This window comes from Scyliorhinus canicula, chromosome 10 (assembly GCF_902713615.1).
Source record: "Scyliorhinus canicula chromosome 10, sScyCan1.1, whole genome shotgun sequence".
In the NCBI taxonomy this organism is placed as follows: Eukaryota; Metazoa; Chordata; class Chondrichthyes; order Carcharhiniformes; family Scyliorhinidae; genus Scyliorhinus; species Scyliorhinus canicula.
In genome coordinates this window covers 183,010,762-183,027,878 of record NC_052155.1, presented here as the reverse complement: position 1 = coordinate 183,027,878, position 17,117 = coordinate 183,010,762, and the positions used below count along the sequence as shown (strand labels likewise).

At 45.2% G+C, this 17,117-nt stretch overlaps 1 protein-coding gene across 6 annotated transcripts in view; it reads right to left on the bottom strand.

Annotated features, from left to right (window-relative positions):
* Positions 1 to 17,117, bottom strand: part of LOC119972818 (myelin basic protein) — a 187,608-nt gene that overhangs the window by 31,546 nt on the left and 138,945 nt on the right. For 5 of the 6 annotated variants that reach the window (XM_038810257.1, XM_038810260.1, XM_038810259.1 and 2 more), the window contains one exon: positions 14,920 to 15,383. In XM_038810257.1, the coding sequence (XP_038666185.1) occupies positions 14,920 to 15,383 (464 nt within the window). The remainder of the gene's footprint in view (positions 1 to 14,919; positions 15,384 to 17,117) is intronic. The other variant, XM_038810258.1, reaches the window with a different exon arrangement.

Sequence of the window (17,117 nt, the reverse complement as noted above, 5' to 3'; positions counted from 1 at the left end):
GCAGTTTGCTTTGGCTGACACTCATCAACATGTGTTAGCAACTTGAGCATTGTGCTTGAAATTCAGCTTCAGTTGGGTGTTTTGCATTGGTGGTTCAGTGGTAGAATTCTCTAGGGTCTGGTTTAGCTCACTGAGCTAAATCGCTGGCTTTTAAAGCAGACCAAGGCAGGCCAGCAGCACGGTTCAATTCCCGTACCAGCCTCCCCGGACAGGCGCCGGAATGTGGCGACGAGGGGATTTTCACAGTAACTTCATTGAAGCCTACTCGTGACAATAAGCGATTTTCATTTTTTCATTTCAGTAGTTAGCACTGCTGTCTATGGCATGGGGACCTGGGTTCGAATCCCGGCCCTGGGTCACTGTCTGTGTGGAATTTACACATTCTCCCCGTGTCTGCGTGGGTTTCGCCCCCACAACCCAAAGATGTGCAGAGTAGGTGGATTGGCCACGCTAAATTGTTCCTCTAAATTGGGTACTCTAAATTTATTTTTAAAAAATAATAACAGCAGCTGGTACAGGAATTGAACCCACACTGTTGACCTCGCTCTACATCTCCAACCAGCTGTCCAGCCAGCTGAGCTAAACCTGCCGATACAAGATTCTTAGATTTCCTAGTTTTCCTTATTTCACTGCGGCAAGATTGTGAAAGAAAAGTTAGCCATGGTCATGAATTCGTAATAAAAACAGGTGCCTTTCACAACCTCAGAACATGCTTAAGTGCCAAGACACAGGAAATATTTCTGAAGTGTAATCACTGTTGTAACACAGCAACCAATTCACACGCCACAAACTCCGACAAGCCGCTATGAGCTAAAGGCCGGCATGTTCCAGTTACCCCTCCCGCCCCAGGCTTTTCCCTCAGTGGGGGTGGCACACTGTTGGTCAGTGCCTTAACTTCCGGCCAAGCTGAAATCCATGGAATTTTGCATGGCTTGACCAGGGAACCCGAGGCAGGGGATCAACTTTGGCGAGGCAGGAATATCCCACCATCAGGTAGGGCAGGAAGATCCCACCCAAAGATTTCAGATTTCAGTGTTGTTGAGGGATAATTGGTGCCCAGGACACCAGCGTGATCCCACCTTCAAAATGGAACCATGCAATCACGATTTAGCGTCTTATTCAAAAGATGGGATGGAAAATATTGTGATGATAGTTATGCTATGGAATCGTACCATAGTGAGGCGAAAGTAATATTCATGGCACACAAGTGCTAGGTAATGACCATCTCCAACAAGAGAGTATCTAACCATCGCTCCTTGACATTCAATGGCATTACCATCGCTGAATCCCACACTATCAACATCCTGGAGGTAACCATTGACCAGAAACTAATCATATTAATACCGTGGCTACCAGAGCAGGTCAAAGACTAGGAATCCTGTGGTGAGTAACTCACCTTCTGACCCCTCAAATCCTGTCCACCATTTACAAGGCATAAGTCCGGAGTTTAATGGAGTACTCTTCAGTTGCCTGGATGAGTGCAGCTCCAATAACATTCCAGAAGCTCAACACCATCCAGGACAAAGCAGCCCACTTGATCGCTACCCCTTCCACAAACATTCAAACCCTCCACCACTGTCGCACATTGGCAGCCGTGTGTACCATCCACAAGATACACTGCAGCAGCTCACCAAGGCTCCTTAGGCAAGACCTTCCAAACCCACGACCATTACCATCTTGAAGGACAAGAGCAGCAGATACCTGGGAACCCCACCACCTGGAGGTTCTCCTCCAAGTCACTCACCACCCTGACTTGGAAATACCTCGCCGTTCCATCACTGTCGCTGGGTGAAAATTATGGAACTGCCTCCCTAACGGCACAGTTGGTGTATCTACACTTCAGGGGCTGCAGCGGTTCAAGAAGAGAGCTCACCGCCATCTTTAAGGGCAACTAGGGTTGCTGTCCAAGCCAGTAAAGCCCACATGCCATTAAATGAATTAAAAGAAAAATCAATACCTTCAAAGGAGCAGTAAATGTGGACAGAAAAATGATAAAGTTAAAACGATGCTTGCTCATTACCATCATCAAGCACTGTGCTCTCATATGAACAAAGAAAACTTTGATAAGCCATTAAAATACATGAATCATTAATGCAGATTACCATTGCCATGATTGTCGATTATTTTAATTCTGTTTTATGCTCAATTACTTCAGACCCTCACTTCAAAATCAAAGTTAACTGAAGCACAAATTACCATTAGAACAAAGAAAAGGATTATTCAATTGCTTTTTGAAGGGCTGTACTACTGTACAGCATAGTCAGCTGGGATAATTACCATGCAAAATTATACAGAGTGTCAGTCCGCCTGTTAATCAAAAATGCAATCTTGAAACCGGACGATTGTGTTGTTTCATGACCATGACCTTCACCCGGTGTTCGACCCCCACCTCCACCCTCAATTACTCATCTTGAAAATGTAACATTTCCAATGTGGAACAAATCGATTTCACATTCCTAAACTTGATCCACTGCCATTAATTTATGCCAAATTTAAACCCAAGTGGTCACAGGCAGTAATGTCATCTATCGCCAGGTTGATCAGAAAGTGATAGACCCGCAGTTGACGTAAGGTTGCGAAGTCTAAATCACGTGACCACCTCCTTCCCATCTCCCCCCACCCAGTCACCCAGCCATTCCTACCCATTTCCAGTATCTTTTGAACTAAGAGGTGGGATTTAATCTTGGTCACAGTGGTTTCACCCACCTGTTGGAAAACTGGTTGTAGTTCCCCACGATACTATTGGGAAGGTCAACTTTAACAAGGTGCCTGACCTGCCAGTGACACGTAATCCCTGAGGTTTTGGGCCCTGGTGCCAGACGTTCACCTCCCTTCCCCCAGGCGAGCTGCTGACTCATCAGAGGCGGGCAGCGCCACCGGACGTGCTGGCGGCTGCTGGAACTGCACCCAGGGAGAGGCTTGGGGTTGCTGAGGGACCCAGGTCACAGGTGTATAAGGACAAGGCAGTGGCTGTGAGGAGGGAATCGTTAACTAATATTAGGCCAGGACGGCGGGGGGGTGGGGGGGGTGAGGGGGGCTTTCAGTGCCCCACCCCCTTCCCATTGCCATTGTCACTCAATCAGGCACTGTGCCTTTGAACATTCTGCCCAATAGTTATTCACCAAGTAAAAACATAGTATATCTCCTGGAGTTGTTCGCACCAGCTTTATGGAGGTTATTCTTAAATTCTGCAGACTCCTGAACAATTTGGGCGGGTCGTCAACCCTCCCCTCAAGATAGTGGTTTCCAATCTTAGCTGCAGAGGAAAGGTGAAGCAGGTTGAAAGAGGTCAAAATAAATATTAGTGGAGGATTGAGTCACTTTGGGCACCTTCCCAGATCTAGCATAGGTATAGCAGACAGCCATTCAGCCCTTCAAGGATATTCCACCATTTAGTTACGTCTTGGCTTATTTATTAGCTCAACTCCATCTTGGTTCCTTAGTAATGCCCTTGTTGGAGAGCACCATGCATAATCCTAAAGAGGGGCAGCAAATATCGGAGGCCAGAGAGCGAAAACTGTCAATAAAACGTAAATTAACAGACAAATAATTGGAACCACCTCCAAACCAGACCCGTGATAAAACGAAGGGTTTCATCAATTGAAATGAAATGAAAATCGCTTATTGTCACGAGTAGGCTTCAATGAAGTTACTGTGAAAAGCCCCTAGCCGCCACATATCCGGGGAGGCTGGTACGGGAATTGAACCGTGCTGCTGGCCTGCTTAGTCTGCTTTAAAAGCCAGCGATTTAGCTCAGTGAGCTAAACCAGCCCCTATTGCCACAATTTGATGGACTTACCTGTCAAATGCAGAAATCGCCCCCACAAATATAACTCTCTGCTGCTTTACTTTATGCAATTCAACAGCCTCTATAATGTTTGCCTGATGTTACAGAGCTCCCCTGGGCCATGCTGCATGGCCATGTTTGAAATCAAATGTGTTTGAGATCAGATGGCAAGTAACACTGGGTGGACACTGGGGCTTAATTTGAACACATCGCAAGTGACTCGGAGGAAATATGTTACATCCTCGTTCTTTCTCTCAACACTGTGAGTCCTGCATCGCCTTTTGTTGTTCGCAAGACATCACAGATCTAGATCCTTCCACGAAACAATTTATTTGTGCAAATTTTCAGGGACGGAGAGGAAGATGGTGCTGAATGGAAGCTTTTCAATGGCAGTGACATGTTGACAAGCAGATGTTTAATTCATCCGCTTGAGCCCTTCGTAACCAGACACTGAATGGGACAGGGATTAGTGTGGGAACAGCCCCTCTTACAGGGAAAACTTCCTGAACTAAACAGAAACGAAGCATAAATTGCAAAATAACTTCACCAGGGTGAAAAATACTCAGGATGAAGAAAATTTGGAGGTTAATAAAGAACATTTCTCACTTCAACAACATTAAAAGTTAAATGTAGTCATATTGATATCCTATACAATTTTCTTATACATATCTATAACCGTAAGATAAGTACACATGGGAAGTTATATTTTCTTTGCTACTCCTATACATATATCTGGCACTAACTTTACTCACCAGGTTGCTCATTTACTTTGCAATTTATCATCGTACTCAAAGCATTAAGCACTTGGTAACCACTGCCGTGATATGGTTTTCTTTTAAATGGAACAACTATGATGTTTTTTAAAAAATTTCCAACTAAGGGGCAATTTAGCGTGGCCGATCCACGTATGTTGCACATCTTTGGGTTGTGGGGGTGAAACCCACGCAGACACGGGGAGAATGTGCAAACTCCACATGGACAGTGACCCAGAGCTGGGATCGAACCTGGGACCTCGGCGCCAAGAGGCACCAGTGCTAACCCACTGCGCTGCCCTGACTATGATGTTAAATGCAAATTTTTGGAATACCTTTTACTGCATCGTTAATTTACGTTGGCACACATGTTCTCCAGAGCTCTCAGTGATATATAGCTTTGTGTCAGGAAATGAAACGGAGATTCTTTGTAAATGTCAGTCACTGGGATTGACAAATGAACCATTGAAGCTGACAATGATGGAGGCCATTTGACCCACCACGCCTCTCTGGAAGAGCTATCCAATTAGTCCCACTCTCCTGTTCTTTCTGCATAGCCCCGCGATGGTGTTTTTTCCTTTTTCAAGTATATAGGGGCGGCACAGTGGCTAGCACTGCTGCCCCACAGCGGCAGGGACCCAGGTTCGATTCCAACCTCGGGTGACTGTCTGTGAGGAGCTTGCACGTCCTCCCCGTGTCTGCGTCGGTTTCCTCCAGGTGCTCCGGTTTCCTCCCACAGTCCAAAGATGTGGTTAGGTGGGGTTGCAGGGATGGGGTGGGGGGGAAGTACGTCTGGGTACAGAAAGAGCTATCAATCTTTCAATTCTTTCTGTGTCCGGACCGGGTGACGTTACAGAGGGCCGGTGCAGACTCGATGGGCCAAATGGCCTCCTTCTGCACTGTAGGACTCCAATAGTTCTGCGGTATATGTCCAATTTCCTTTGAATGTTTCCATCCACCTTTCAGGAAGCACGTTCCAGATCATAACAACAGAGTGTGTTAAGAAAAATTCTTACCTTCTCTCAGTTCTTTTGCCAATCAGCTAAAATCGGTGTCCTCTGATTACCAACCCTTCTTCCAGTCCCTGCCCACTCAATCAGAGCCGCACATGATTTTGTTAAAAAGGAACAAATCTAGTTGCCCGGCATCTCTAAATAAAGTGTTTCTCCCCCCCCTGTATAACTCTGGTAATTCCTGCTTTCAAATTGCAGGATTTTTAAAAAATGGTTGGATTAGGCTGGACATCAAAGAGCAACATTAGGGAATCTACGAGCTGAATTTCGGGAGATCAATTCATGCTGACTGCTCATGAAAGGAAAATCTTTCAAACACTTCAAAAGGCTTACACATTAAGTTCTTAAAATGAGGGATTTGCATCTTTAGTACACTGAAGAGAAATGTCTGCTGGAAGAAACATGATCAATGAAACTTTCAGTTTATTCTAGCCAGTCTTTAAACAGAAATGTTGCTTCGTATTTGGCGAAACAGTCTGAAGAAGTAATATTGGCGTGATTTGATAGTCAATGAAGAATTGTGCTGTTCTATTGTCATCGGGTTAAATCACCTCACACTCTTAGGGGCAGTACTCCCATATCACCAGCAATTAAATCTGGTCTACACACCTCGGGGCCTTTGGAGATTCTGGGTGGTTAGGGACAGGGCAAGGTGGCCCCCTGGCTCTCGCTCTGGCACTCGGGCAACTTGGCTGCTATGGGGTACTGCCAGAGTAGCAGTGCCAGGTTGTTTAGGTGCTGGGATCTGGGCCGGGGGGGTGGGGACATGCCCATGAAAGGGGGAAGATGGGGGGTATGAAGGATGGGGGGGTGGGGTGAAGAATGGGGGTGTGAAGGGCGAGTATCTAGGGACCTAATAAAGGATGCGGGGGGGGGGGGGGGTGAAGGGTGGGGTCCTGAAAGGGGAGGAACCCAAAAAGTCAGTGGGGAGACCTGAAAAGGGAGGGGGCCCTAGTGACCCCCATAGCAGGGTGCCTCACTTAGGGGAGGGGGTGGTGCACATGTGTGTGGGGGTGACGTTGGCCATGTGTGGGGTGTGTAGGGGACTCTCAATTGTACTTAGAGATCGGGGCACCCTTTAAAAATGGCACCCGATCTCCCAGTGTTGAAAAAATTTCAAAGGACGCGATCAAAGGCCACGCTACGCCCAAAAGGTAGCTCACCGCAGTCGGGATCTACTCAGCTCTCAATGCCTCACGAAATCTAACGAGATTGCGCGAGACTTTGCAAGGTAAATTCTGTCCATTGTGGGCGGGCTCATATTTAGGCAAATGTGCATATTAAAGCGAGACAGCTAGTCTCACTTTAATGTGTATCTTCCCGAGGTACCTGAGGCGTTGGGATCTATCCCCTTGACCTTGGAGACCTTGCAGGTGGGCTTGTGCGGGGAGAAACACCCCAAGGCCCAAGAAGATGACAATGGTCGAATAGCGGCGTAGATCTCCCCAAAAGGCCAGTGTGAAACACCAGCGCCCAACATCTAGAAAATGTAGTAAAGGCTTGTCCAAATGCCATATTCAATATAAATAACTTGAAAAACCACCAGCTTCTGGCTACAGCGATAGAGAAAGTAGCAACAACTGATTTGACATCTTATTTACTTGGGCATTGCTATTTACCACTTGCTGGTCCCCTACATGACACCAGAAGCGAGACAGCAAAATCACTGCAGGGGGACGTCCAAGGTGCTATATAAATGCAAATATTTCTTTCATCTTGTTCGGTGAAAGGTTGCAGACAGGTTGATCATAAACTCCAGACAGGTCTTAAGCTGCACGTTTGTCCTCTTTTTGAGATGCATATATTATATTTTTTATTGTTTTTTTCCCTCTAATTTCCATCAGCCTCTCCTGCCCCCCCCCCCCCCTCCCCATCCTTAAATTATCTTCTAGATAAAATCATTCAGCTTGTTGAAAGTATTAAGCGTTATGAACCCATGGTAGACACAGTGGAGTTAGCCAAAATGCAAGAATTGGTTTTCTATTAGGCGTTATTATATAACTGTTGGGAGCAGGAATCATTGTTGAATGTTACCCCCAGTCCCGAGACCTCGGGGCCTAGATGGTTTCGCCAATTGTAGTGATTGAAATTCTACCTCTACTTGAAATGGGACTGACCAAGTTTAAAAATTGGGACCCTTCCAGATGTTAATGGTTCATTCTCATACTACCTGGCGCATTTTCCCAAGGTTGACTCCTACATGCACAGTGCTAGTGAGCATTAGACCCTGGCTTTGCACTGGTCTTCAACGCTTACAGCGCTTACGGATTTATAGAGTCCTCCTGCAATTAGTTGCTGCCTTACGCCTTGTTGACTTTCCCACCGAGTATTCTCCCCCCTCCTCCCACAATTAAGCAATTATTATTATTATTTGCTGCTATCTGCAAGTTCAGAAATTGTGTTTCTCATTCCAAAGTTCAAACCATGGATGTAAATTATGAACAGCAGATGAGAGAGAGAGGGATTCACCCTGTGCTGCTCACAGACAGCTGGCATGAGGCACATCGATAATAAAGGTTACAGGACCTAAAATGCAACATTGGGTGGGTGGCGATGGGGCAGTTTCACACTGAAAACATGGGGGTGGGGGGAAGAGACAGTATGGTGGTAACGTCACCGGCACTAGTAACCCAGAGCCCAGGGTAATGCTCTGGGGACACCGGTTCATATCCCACCATGGCAGCTGGCAGGACTTGCATTCAATTCATAAAATCTGGAATTGAAAGTTAATCTCAGTAATCGTGACCATCCATAGTCCTTAAAAACTCATCTGGTCCCTTTCGGGAAGGAAATCTGCCATCCTTACCTGGTCTGGCCTACATGTGACTCCGGTCGACTCTTCCACATCCCTCATGGGTCACTCAGGTCAAGGGCAATTAGGGATGGGCAACAAATGCTGGCCTTACCAGCGACGTCCACATCCCGTGAAAGGATAAAGGAAAATGTCTGTGACTCACAGTAAACTCGATCAGTGGCATTGGCCACTTAAACTGTAATTTCTTTCTCGAAAGCAGAAAGGGCCGTGCTCTTTCAACATCCCAATTGAATTGGATTTGTTTATTGTCACGTGTACCGAGGTACAGTGAAAAGTATTTTTCTGCGAGCAGCTCAACAGATCATTAAGTACATGGGAAGAAAAGGGAATTAAAGAAAATACATAATAGGGCAACACAAGATATACAATGTAACTACATAAGCACTGGCATCGGATGAAGCATACAGGATGTAGTGTTAATTAGGTCAGTCCAAAAGAGGGTCATTTAGGAGTTTGGTGATAGTGGGGAAGAAGCTGTTTTTGAGTCTGTTAGTGCGTGTTCTCAGACTTCTGTATCTCCTGCCCAATGGAAGAAGTTGGAAGAGTGAGTAAGCCGGGGGGGAGGGATCTTTGATTATGCTGCCTGCTTTCCCCGGGCAGCGGGAGGTGTAGCTGGAGTCAATGGATGGAGGCAGGTTTGCGTGATGGACTGGACGGTGTTCACTACTCTCTGAAGTTTCTCATGCACCGCAATGCATTTTCCCCAAACCACGTGGCTTACTCACTAACCAGCCACATCATCTTTTAAAGTGTGTCGACTTGCTTCATTGCAACCTTGCACATTCCGAATAGAAACCCTCACTGCGGCACTTAAATCGGACAGACCATTTCCTGTATCAGTACATCCAGTGGCTGTCACTCACCATATTGATGGACCCAGGTTACCAGGTCACATAGAAAGAATGTTGATGATTAGGAAACTAATCTGGAGCCACGCATCTCCTTGAGGGGAAATAAAAACTTAGGGACTTACCACTCTACAGCTCTTTTCAAGGAACGATAGGTCCCAAGGCATTGGCAGCCACATAAATACTTTTGAATTTAGCCATTGCTGCACTCTTGGCAAGCACGGCAGCCAATTTGAACATGCAAGAGTCCATACAGAGCGATGGAATAAATGACCAGATCACCTATTTTCAGTGATGTTGGTTCAGGGATAAATGTCACTGAGTGAACTCCCTACTGCTCTTTGAACAGTGCCCTGGTATCTTTTATATCTACCTGACAGAGGAGCTGGAGCTTTGGTTTGATGGCTTATTCAAAAGGCGGCACCACTGAAAGTGTTGCCCTCCCTTAGTACTTCCCTGGAGCTTCAGCCTAGACGGTGTGCTCGAGTCTGGAGCCTAAATCCCAAACCTACAGAGATTAGGGCTGAGTGAGCCGAGGACTACCTCTGGAAAGTGTAGCGCAGGGTGGACAATGGCGGCACATCTTCAATCTTCCATCCATTCTTCATCGGATGAGAATGATTAAAATGCCACTCAATCTGTACAAGTCAGCGATGGGGTTGGAAGGTCAATGAGCATTCCTTGTGGCTTCATGTACAAATTCTGTTATCCACCAAGAATGTAACTCAAAGGTAAAGGGTTGCCAATCTACCATGTGACAAGTGTATGAGAAAGGCCATTATAGAAAACAGCACAGCTCGTCTTCAGAGGTTAGACATTATATAACACATACTCATGTACACCACTCATAAATAGCTACATTCATGTTAGAGTTTAATGCATAATCTTAAATGTAAGCAATTAACAGCCATTTACATTTGTTAGAAGATGCAGTTTAGAATGAAACTGAAGCCACAGTCACAATGTAAAAGATGCACATCATACACAGATAACCAACAGGACATAATCTGCTGTAGTATATTGTTAATCTTCAGCTACAAAACTGTAAGAAAAAAAACATCTTTGATATAATGTGATTTTTTTTTTTTTTAAAAAAGGTAGTTGAACACACCAATTATTTTATTGACTGCACATGAAGACAATTCGAAACAAATGGGCAGCACACACAGTGGAAACCTCACAAGATCATAGATTCAGATCCAAATCAGTAGGCACGCGAGTTGAGTTGGCATTGACTCTTGATGTATCGGTGTGTTCGAGTCAGGAGTGGCTGTAATTTTTTGCCTCTCCTCAAAAGAAGACATGCAGTCTCAATTTCCCCGTCCCGTGAGAGGAAAAAATAGGGGGAAGCATCGGGTGGGGTGGGGTGAGGAGAACTTGCGCCAGGTGGCTGCCAGTATTGCCTAGCAACCAGTGGTAGAGTGGCCTTGGCAAAAGTCTAAACACCAGGACTTGCAACCATTTCCCTTCTCGACTGTGAAGGTCCCAGAAAATAAATAATTTAGCTCAAAACCCCCTAATGGCAGTTCCATTTCGTCCCAGCAAATCAGGACATTGATTACGCATGCCGTTCAATCATGATCCTACCAACCCTGAAGACAAGATCTTGTATGGTTTGCACTGTATGTCCCATATAACACTGCAGTGTGAATATTTACAGATGGCTTTGGTTGAAGTATACAGGAAGGTGAGTTAAACTTTGAATACACCAGACAATGACGACAAACATGACTTATCTACTGACTTATCTATATGAAAAAAAAAACAAATCCCACCACCCAATGACAAGATTTGTACAAAGCTTTGTATTACGCTCTTCGGTTTGGATTATTGAAATATTTGATTTTCTTTTTAAAAAGTGACCATTTTTAATCGGGTAATAACACCTTTGGCCGCCTGAGCAATTCTATGCAACAAATACTAGAAAGACATATGACACATTTTACAATCTTCAATTAGAATCCATTTTGATTTCTTCGCTCTCACCGTTACTTTCAGCTTCCTTTGCCTTAGAAGGTACGTGTTTAGCCACAGGGTACAACAATGTCATGACTGGCCGACTCAGGGGATTGGCTTGATGAGGGGTGGCGCTATTTATGGCTCTTTCTCTACTTCTTCCCCCAGATCAAAATGCTCAATTTTCACCCCGCTCCTTGAAGCAATGCCCCTGGATTTTGCTTCCTTTTGCCCACTGAGGACAAATTGGGGAGAAAAATATGAATCACACCCTCCTCTCAGGCAGCATTCAGACCCCCCCTCCTGGGCGAGGCACTAGTAGAAGAAAGCCAAGGACTCGCGACCCCATGAGGCATGATAGGTGGATTGGCCACCCTAAATTGTCCCTCTGTGTCCAGGTTAGGTTACGGGATTACGGGGATAGGGCAGGGTGGAGGGGTCCTGGATAGAGTGCTCTTTCGGAGGTTCGGTGCAGACCTGATGGGCCGAATGGCCTCCTTCTGCACTGTTGGGATTTTATAGTAGGAATCTATGTCTCAAAGCTTTTCACACCCAATACCATAAAGCATTGTCGCTGCTGGAATGGGCAACACAAGCTCGAGGAATAGCCATGATCATAATGAATGGCGCAGCAGGCTCGAACGGCCGAATTGCCTCCTCCTGCTTCTATTTTCTATGTATGTTTCTATGCAATAGGGGGCAAACCAGCAGCAAAACCCGGTCAGGTTAACATGCAGGGTTGAATAAAAGGCAAGGGTGGGGCTGATGAAATAGAACTGGAGCGGCACACAGGTCAGGAGATAGAGGGGCGGGCAGCAGAGATACTCTGGAACAATAGTGGGAGTCAAGGTGGACAGAACAACCACAGAGGCATGTGATTTTAACGAGGGATTAAATCACCCCGCTGCATCGAAGTGTGTTTAACATCACTGGTGCGAGGCCGATGACACCTACTTTTGCTCAGAGTATTCACAAGAGACTGGTGGGAAATACTTCAACAGAAATCTCTGATCAGAGGATCACAAAAACTTCCACCATCGGAGGTGTACCAGGCAGAAATGTAACACTGCAGTCACTGGATCAAGGATGCAAGTAACCTTACTGGAGCACATTTAATTTGCATGACCCTGGACACTCTGCAGAAGCAGTTTGTGGAGTCATTTTGATTGAAACTTTAAATGTGCATCGATTGCAAAAGGTCGATGAAACTGGTCAAAATACAACTTCCTTTGCCTTCCAACACATCTCAGTGCGTTGGATACAGGCAGCAAGATGTGTCTCTGTGACTGTTTGGGGTGATCAGCTATTCCACCTGCATAAACTGCACCAATCACAATACTCCCATATCCCCAATACTGCCTTCGCTACTGAACAGAATGGCACTTGTTGCAGCATCGAATTTCAGTTTGTGTCTGTGTCTGTGTGAGCGAGAGAAAAATTCACCGGGTCATTCCTTGGAGCGTGTGGGCGTTTATTCCCACCCAACCACTTTTGTTCCTGTCAAAGAATGTGTTTTTCTGCAAATTCGAACGCAATCAGGTTTAGTGTCAGGGCAGTGCTCGCACAAAGAGCAAGTGTCTAACTATTGCTGCTAATTGCAGCAGTGGGCTGGGTTCATGAGGACGGCACAACCTTAAGAGAAAAATATATTGACAAGGAGCAGGCGGGGCGAGCAGCCATGCAAATGCATTGAATTGAGACTGCCAGCGAGCCCATTCCTGCCTGGTTGAGCTGAAGGGTTAGGGATTAGGAGCGCTAGGCAATTCTGAACTCGCAGGTACTGCTCCCCAACCACACAGCAGGTCTGAAGCATCCTCTTCAATCTCAGAATGCTTTTTTTTTTACAAAATCTTTTATTAAGGCATTTATAATTTTTTCAGAATGCTTTTCAATAGCAGTCAACACGTCACTCTCTGAAGGATAGTTCAGGAGATGCCTTTCCCAATCAATGGCAATATAATTCTATTTTAATCCTCCTGCGGAATCAAATTGCGCTGCGTAATTTGTCGATGAGGTGCCGATTAGGTTTGCTCTTCCACCCAAGGATAAAATGCAAATTGTAGCGTCTCTATTTATCTGTCACTGGGTAAAATGGGGAGGATATCACGCTATAATGGGTCGTGAATGCCTAGTGCCACTCCTCTTTCACTATAATGTGTGCCATGTACAACAGCTATTCACTATGTTTCTGATGACCACACCCTAAGTGTGTGCGATTATTAAAGCACGACATCACGTTCTGATCATTCTGACGGACTGGGTCTGACATCTTCAAGAAAGAGCTACAAATGCACTTATTTACAAGCTGCAAACAAGTCACAAAAGTGACGAGCAGTACTGAGAAAGGACAAAGCAATTTGTATATTGTACAGGAATGATAACAGTCAGGTTCCTTAAGAAAAGGAAATCTAATAGGATTCTAAAATCACCCCACCAGGGTGATCACCTTAGAACCATTGCTATTTATAACCTTGTTCTGCAGAGCTAATGCCAGCACATTTCTGTTTCCTGTGTAATTTCTGCAGAATTGTTGTTTGAATCCATATATTACCCAGCAGTAAGAAATCGTGAGCAATATCAATGATGAAGTTGGCTGTACCTGACTTACTAACTCGTGTCTGAAAGATCGTACGAGGCAACGAAAGCCCACCACGTTCTTTCCTCACATTCGCCTGGGCTCTCGCTTTCTCGGAGTCAAGGTATATTTGCAAGGAGGGCGACCCCAACATGCAGGGACCGTGCAAAAGGCGCGGGAAACGACCTTAGCCAGTCATGGCAAGCAAAAGCGTTGGCAGATAGTAATTACTTTCAATTCAACATTATTAATGAGGTATAATCGCAGGCCGCAACAAACAAACTGAAACAAAGCCGTGGAACAGTCTAACAGAAAGGGAAACGGGTCGGGAATTAAACGGTTCGATCTCTACAATTTTAGGAGGGCCAATTCTTTTTTTTTAAACAAGTGCGATTAGATAAAAGTGATGCCAATTAACGTAAAGTTGGCTTTGGCGAAGGTTAGTGGCTGCAACAGAATCTTAAAATGTCCTTTTTTTTCAGTGACCGATTGTTCGTCGGAGTGGGTCGAACTTAAATTGGCCACAACCGGGCTAATACAGATTTCAGGTAAAAGCCCCGCCAAAGGGGGGCACCTGATATGGGAGATAGTGTCAGAAACCTCAAGGTTCTGTCTACTGGAGACATCACCGAACCAGTTCACTCCAGATGACCTGATTTGGGGAATGCAAATCATTCACTGATTCTCCGGGAGATTAATTTTGACCAAATCACTGAACCACTCAACATTGGACTCAGCTTCCAGCTGATTGCTGGAAGATGCATCAAGAATTTAGAAGCTATTGTCATAATATCTGATGAATTAGTTAGTCCAGAAACTGAAAGCTCCTCAAAGACTTTGAGAGCTCCACTTGCTTCATCCCTGTATCACACTCCTTTTTAACCAGTAACTATTATTTACATATTAGCCATGCACGCTCCTTTTACAATAATCAAGGTGGAAAACATAACGCACAAAATATAATGCCAATGTTCTAGTACAAGCCATACACACAAAAAAAAAACAGGGGTTCTTCATTATAAACAAAACTATCTTTTAAAAATTAAAGCAGGTAAAAGACCATCAACATTTAGAGTGGGCGCCCTGGCCATTTCAATTCTTGCTACTAACTGAGACAGTTTGGAGACCCCTCTTCTGAGTGTTTTAGGCTCCTGCTTAGTCCTCAGAGCTCACCTTTCCCTTCTCAGGTACTCTCCTGGGACCTTCTTGCCCAAAAAACTTTCCCAGCTGGTCGAGTAGGCCCGAGTCTCTTTGCCTCGAGTGGGCTCCTCCAGCTTGCTTAGCATGGTCTGAGGCACTTGCAGAGGCCATCTGTTTTGCTACTTGTCCCTTCTTAGTTGATGATTGTGAGGACAGTTTCTGCACTTCCATCAAATCTGAGTCCGCCACAGGAACTGAGCTATCCTCTTGGATGGCCTGAAGGTCTTCTGATTCCGATGGGCGGTCTTTGAAGGTGTTGTCTTCACGTCCTGGTGCGTCACGGGAAAAGAGGCGGACCAAGTGTGGGCGAACAGCTGCCTCAGCTGTATTGGGTGACTTCCAGGCATTCTTTGGGTCCTCTACGTTCTTGGAGCCTGTCGCCACCATCTTCTTTGGCTTTGAGGGGGATCCATTGTTCTGATTCACATCTGCCTCTGCTGCAAATAACAAGAACCAGCAATGAATACACAACACATCTAAAGAACAATGCTGTGTTTCACAGGCACATTCTTAGTCATTCCGATCAGAGAGAAACAAATCACATTTTAGGTTTTACAGCAGTTACCTTTCTGTTAAGGCAAAGCTTGAAGTTCTCTTAATCATGCATTCACTCTTTCAAATTATACTTAAACAGAATATTCACCCAATTTTTGGATACCGTTACCACATGCAAACTTACACAGCAGAACAGTACATGCACTATTCCGAGCTCCATGCAGTAACAAAACATCAAGGCATCAGCATTCTAAATATGTTTTAACAGTTATTCTTTGTTTGACTGAATACGGTTATTGAGTAAGAAACAAAAGGGAGTTTTGGTGTCACTGTATGGTGAACGTTCGGTATCAGCGGTCGAACAGAACTCCAGAGCACTTAGATTAAAAATAGTTAGTTGCTCAGCTTTAGCAACACAAGTTTATGAATCTTTCATCACATCGACTGTCAATTTTTATCTGCTTACATTTACTTAAGAAGGTTCAAAATCTACACAATTGCAGCACAAATATTTCAAACATGGGTCTAACAAGTCCACATAATGAAGGGTTCTATATTTTTACCAGTCGCTGGGGCTTGTGGCTTCTTGGACTGTTAACCAGGACTGAAGATTCAATAAAGAAATAGGGTCCCTATACTGCAATACATTTGCGGGCAGGGCTCTCCACAGAGGGAGCACGCGGTGTTTTCCGGCATCGCAGAGGGTCTTCCGTGCCCCGTGGGCAAAGCGGGGACTGGGGTGCATAATCACGTTTCGGTTTGATGTTTCATTTTTTGATTTTATTTTTATTCAGGGCAAGTATCCCTTTAAGGGGCTGTCCCTTTAATTTGTCCTTCAGTTTATTCAATTTAGTTTAATTGGTTTTGCTCAAGATCGGAGCAAAGAAATAGGGAGCTGATCAGAAAGGGAGGGGCTGCATGGTGGCACAGTGGTTAGCACTGCTGCCTCACAGCTCCAGGGACTCGGGTTCGATTCCGGTCTTGGGTGACTGTCTGTGTAAAGGTTGCGTGTTATCCCCGTGTCTGCGTGGGTTTCCTCCGGGTGCTCCGGTTTGCTCCCACAGTCCAAACAGGAGCAGGTTAGGTGGATTGGTCATGATCAATGCACGGGGTTACGGGGATAGGGCGGGGGTGTGGGCCTAGGTAGGGTGCTTTTTCAGAGGGTCGGTGCAGACTCAATGGGCCGAATGGCCTCCTTCTGCACTGCAGGAATTCTATGAGGTTAGAGCCATGAGAGAGAACAAGTCAGCAGTAAATCAACAGGTGTTTCTTCTCAATAGATGAGATTACACCTTGACGGACTCTTTCGTGGGACAATGTAGGGGCCCATTTCACAAAATTCACCGATTTCAGCACAATCTGATCACAGATTGGGACTAGGATCCAAAACCATTGTTGGACAACATTGTAGAAGTTTTACTGAGTCAAGTGGGTCTTGCTGCTAATGTATTGGAGACAAACCATTCAGGAGAAACACTGATATTCTTCCACCATGCGTGTATAAAATTAGTCAATATTTTAATCAAAGTGGGTTAAAGCTTTGCTGTTAGTAAGTCAACACTGGTTTCTCATACTCTCAATTTGATTTCTGAACTCTTTTTAGAATCACTCAACGGAACCAATAGAAAGCAAAGATCACCAACCTTTAATAACCAGACCACAGGCTTGAGAAGGAA